The 5,085-nt window shown below is 55.1% G+C and overlaps 1 protein-coding gene across 9 annotated transcripts in view; it reads left to right on the forward strand.

Annotated features, from left to right (window-relative positions):
• The window catches only part of dlg1b (discs large MAGUK scaffold protein 1b), a 58,468-nt gene that overhangs the window by 25,401 nt on the left and 27,982 nt on the right, over positions 1–5,085 (forward strand). Inside the window, exon 1 of one of the 9 annotated variants that reach the window (XM_008402869.2) lies at positions 1,605–2,116. The exons of the other annotated variants lie outside the window; for them this stretch is intronic. Within the exon in view, the coding sequence (XP_008401091.1) occupies positions 1,826–2,116 (291 nt within the window). The 5' untranslated portion in view covers positions 1,605–1,825. Of the gene's footprint in view, positions 1–1,604; positions 2,117–5,085 lie in introns of those variants that run through there. 9 annotated transcript variants of the gene reach the window in all.

Below are 5,085 nucleotides of genomic sequence, written 5' to 3' on the forward strand. Positions count from 1 at the left end.
AGGGATCCGGTCCGCTCCAGATCCAGTCCATCAGGGATCCGGTCCGCTCCAGAGCTCCATCAGGGTTCCGGTCCGCTCCAGAGCTACATCAGGGATCCGGTTCGCTCCAGAGCTCCATCAGGGATCCGGTCCGCTCCAGACCAGCTCCATCAGGGATCCGGTCCGCTCCAGATCCAGTCCATCAGGGATCCGGTCCGCTCCAGATCCAGTCCATCACGGATCCGGTCCGCTCCTCCTCTCTACCTGCGTAGTAAACGATGGAGCCTGTGTGGGTGCAGGAACAGTAACGCCTCCGGTCAGAAGGTGGCGCCACACAGAGCAGACCAGACAGAGCAGCACATCATGAGCAGAAGAAGAGAGACGATGAGGTTTGGTTTGAAGTGCGAAGTGGAACAGCAAAGAAACAGAAACCACTTTTATTTCTTGCTAAATAAAAGCTTCTTCTCTGAGTAGAAAGTGTATAAAGCAGCACTTTATCGCCCCCTACATGCTGAAGTGCTACTGAGACGTCGTCCATTTGTGGACCACTAAGTGTCTGTTTGGAGCCCATTTTGGACCCCAATTATCTTCCTGTTGGGAACCAGTACAGCCCAGTAGAACTCCTCTAGGGGTCCAATTCTGGGCACCAGGTGCCAGTTCAGACCGACTCCATTTGCAGAAAACTGGAGGGACCAGTTTGGGTTTAATCCGATCCCAGTTTGGATCTTGTTGTAGTTTGATGCCCAGTTTGGTTTCTAGTTGGAATAATTGATGCTTCTCGTAACTGGAAACAATTAGCCCCGCCCCTTCCCACACGTAGCCCCGCCCATTCCCACACGTAGCCCCGCCCATTCCCACACATAGCTCCACCCCTGGATGTTCCACCCCTTCCAGATGTTTCTTCTTTAAATCTGAAGCGGAAGCCCCACCCCCTGAATGCTGATTGGTCAGCCTGTTGACGTGTGGATGTGTGATTGGTTCATGTGATTTTCCGCCCCGTCCAAAACGTTTGCAGCTCGTTGTGTTTTAACCTTCCTGTGGTTTGGACTCGGACGGCGAAGGGTCGTCCCGTCAGACCGTCAGTTCCCGGAACTTTTAAAAGCTCACCTGGGGTCAGTTCGATCCACCAAGACCGCGCACGGAGTAAAAAGCTTGTGGGTCCAAATGACCCTGATGGACAGAACCTGGGCCTTCAGAAAGTTCTGCTGTGGTTCCGAATGCGGTGTCCAGTAATAGCCGGTCCAGTTTGGGCCGGTTCTGATCTGACAGAAAAACATGAATTCATCCAGAACCTGGAGGAGCTCAGAGCACGGCCCGGTTGATCAGTCCAACAGAACCGGAGGCTCACTTCCTGTAGCGTTGCCGGGTCAGAACTTGGCAGGAAATCAGAACCACTTGTGTTGGTGAGGTTCTGGAACCTCTAGAATCCGTCCGGACCGGACCGAACCGGACCGAACACTGAGGCAAAAGTTCCTGAGTTCCTCCTCTTCCTCATCTCCAGCCTTCATCCCTCCTCTTCATCCCTCCTCTTCCTCTGTCCTACATCGCTCTACCTTGCCTCAGGACACCCCCCCCCTCCTCGCGCCTCGTTTCCGATGCGTCATGTGACTAGCCTCTGTCGCCCCCCCGCTCACGCCCCCACAGAGCGGAGCTTCACGCAGACGCCGGAGCGCTCTTCATCGCTCAGAGAGGAGGACGGCGCGGCGCGGAGACGGAGGGAGCCGATCCGCAGCCTGACAGCAGAGAACACGCCGCTCATCCTGGGGGGGTTCTCCCTGGATGCAGGAAGAGCTCCGGGGGTCGTTTCCTCCCCGCCGCCATGGAGCGACGCCAGGAATGAGGGCGGATGGTGAGAGCAGGGAGCAGCAGCAGCAGCAGCAGCAGCAGCGGAGGAGGAGGAGGAGGAGGAGAGGCAGGAGGAAGAGGAGGCGGGGGCAGCTCGGCCGGCGGCAGCAGCAATGGCAGCGGGCGGCGCTCCCGGAGGAGCCGGCGGCGCTCCCGGAGGAGCCGGCTGGCGGCCCGGTGTCCCGGCGCCGAGTCCCCCGGGTCCGGCAGGGGGGAATGCTTCTCCCCGATGCTCTGCCACTGCAAGGTGGCCTGCAGCAGCAGCACCATCTCCCTCATGTTCGGCTGCAAGGTGGGTCAGGACGCGGGCCGGGCCATGGTGGGTTCTGGATCAGTCGTCATAGTTGGGTTTGGGTCCAGGTTACAGTCCTGCTTCATTCTGGACCCGTTCAGGATCCAAATCCCGTTTGGGTCCGGGTCACAGTCAGGTTTGGTTCTGTTGATGTATCACAGCCGGGTCTCAGTCCAGAGGGCCCAGCAGGTCTGGTTCTGGAGAACTTGGCACTCCTCAGACTCCAGTAAAGGTTCTGGTTCTGTTGTGCCTGGATCCGGACCGGGCATCCTGCTGCGGTCCGGTTGGGTTCTGTTCTGTCAATCGGACCTTGTGGTGGTCTGCTCTGCTTGGAGGACGTCCAGAGCCAGAATCGGACCGGTTCTGCTGGTGGTTCTGGGCCAGGGCCCGGTTCTGACGGATCTGCAGGGGAACGTCCTCCATCCAGTCGGTTGGTTTTGGGAACAGCTGGAATAAATCCACATTCTCAGGTCAGTGAACTGGACCTTAACTGGGCCGGTGACCTTTGACCTGAGCCGGGGTTGATGCTGGTTTTCTGGAGACGCTCCTCCTTCAGAACAGCAGGGATGTGGAACAGCGTGTTCTGACCCGGTTCTGCTGTGGTTATGTAACGGAGCGGCGGTGCCGCGGCGTTCCGGGCCTCAGCGGAACCTCCGACCCGGAACATCCTGCAGATTCCCGACCTGCTTCCCGTCCTGCACCTGTGAGCCTGAGCCCAGGGATTAAAACCTCGTATTATAGCCACTAAACCTGCCGTCTCCTGATTGGCTGCTGGACCTGCCTGTCGCCTCTCCCTCTGCGAGCCGACCAATCGGAGGCCGGCTGAGCTGCAGGGCCGAGCTGTGATTGGCCGAAGGCGGCAGGCGTGGCGGTGCATGTGTGAGGTCCATGTGCTCCGCAGGAACAACAACAGAGTCCTGGAGGAGCTTCCTGACGCCAATTACCCATGATGCTTTGTGAACGATCTGACTCTCAGGGAGAAAATAAAAAACATGAAATAATCAGGATGATCTTCTGGGTCTGTTGGAGCCTGGATGACCTGCTGACCTCAGGATCAATAAATCCATGGATTCAATGATCAACGACCCGATTAGATTCATACAAAATGTAAATATCCAGATCAAATCTTTAGTTTGACATATTTTTAATTTCATTCCTGGAGGAGTTTAGGAATAAATCCGTAAAGTTTGATGTGAATTGATATTTGATCGTATTGATCAGATTAATGAATTAAACTGGAATAAATTAGTTTTGTGACATCAACGTATCGTCATCTAAACAAATCGATACCATAACAGCTGATCTGCTGCCCTCTGCGTGTTCAGTGGTTTCACTTTCTGTTCCAGATTCAGACAATAGACAATCTGACGCGTTCTGAAGCCCGTCACCTAGCAACAGCAGAGCTGTACAATGGCTGCTGGAAGAGACAGGAGTTCTGTTGTTGACTTATCATCCAGAAACCAGTTGCTGCGTTCTGGTTGGTTGTGCAGGAGGCTCCACTTCTGCTTTTCAAAGATGCACAGTTGCATTGTTGCACATCTGTTTGCAGCCATTTTCACGTGAGTGTAAACGTCGAGTTGGGAGGCGTGGCCAGCGGCAGAAGCTCATTTGGATTTAAAGAGACAGAGACGTCATTCTGACAGATCAACAATCAGAACTGAGCAGGAAAAAGTCGGATTATTTTGTACGAAAGACGTAATGAACACATTCTGTGGCCCATAGATCTATGCTAACCTGCTGAAGAAAGGAAACGTCTTCAAGAGGTCAGAGGTCACCAAGGAATAAAATGGTGAATCCTGTGTTTATCAGTGGACGTCTCTCAGCCAGAGCACCTGGTCGGACCGGGTTCTGTTCTGCAGCAGAACCGACCCGATGGCTCTCAGCTTGGTTCTGACTGCAGATCGGTGATGAAGGCTCCGCTCCTCTTCCTCCTAATTAACCCGATTGATCGGCCGGATCGACTGGGGCGGGCGCTCCACGCTGCAGGGCAGAGACCTGAGCTCCATCTCTGACTGCAGGGGTCAAAGGTCAGGACTCTGAGCCAGCATGGCTGCCTGGACAGGTTGGAGGACTAAACCTGTTTTCTAGAAACAAGATGGCCGCCGGGCTGGATGAAGCTCCAGAGCTCTGGGACCGATGGGACCATGCCGGACAGAACCAGAACCCAGTTCTGTTCGGCATGGTGGTGGAAGGGTCATGCTGTGGGCCTGGATGTTTGGGTCCCACCTGTAAAGATCCAGGATGAGTCCAGCTGAAGCTGGGTCCACACCGGGTCATCAGCAGAACCAGGGTCCAAACACAACAGCAGAACCAGAACAGACTGACTGGAAAAGACAAGAACCACAGCTGCAGTTCTGCAGTGGCCTAGTCAAAGTCCAGAACCATGGTTCTGGTTGGCTGCATGTCAACCAGGTTCTGGGCTTTGTTTCACTGAGAGCAGAACCAGAACCTTGTCTGGGATGTGGAGTTCTGCTGGTTCTGGTTGGTACCAACATGGAGGTTCTGCTCCGGCTCAGAGCAACAGAACTGAACCCAGATACCAGACGGTTCTGCTGGTTCTGGTCCGGTCTGCTTCATCTTCCTTGTTTCTTTGCTGCTCCTATTTATAGCAGCTAGGCGGCCGGGACCCCTCCCCCTCCTCTTCCTCACAGCTCAGAGAGGAAGAGGAGGAGGAGGAAGAAGAAGAAGAGGAGGAGGAGGAGGTGTGTGTTAGAGCCGTGGATCTCCCTCCCCTCCATTAGTTCTGCTCTGGTTCCACTGAGAACCCGGTTCTCCCTGCGCTGCCTTCACTGACCTGTCGGGTTTCTGTGAGGCGTTCACTGACCGGTTGGGGTTTCTGTGAGGCGTTCACTGACCTGTCGGGGTTTCTGTGAGGCTTTCACTGACCTGTCGGGGTTTCTGTGAGGCGTTCACTGACCGGTTGGGGTTTCTGTGAGGCGTTCACTGACCTGTCGGGGTTTCTGTGAGGC

Source organism: Poecilia reticulata, unplaced genomic scaffold (assembly GCF_000633615.1).
Source record: "Poecilia reticulata strain Guanapo unplaced genomic scaffold, Guppy_female_1.0+MT scaffold_265, whole genome shotgun sequence".
NCBI lineage: Eukaryota > Metazoa > Chordata > Actinopteri > Cyprinodontiformes > Poeciliidae > Poecilia > Poecilia reticulata.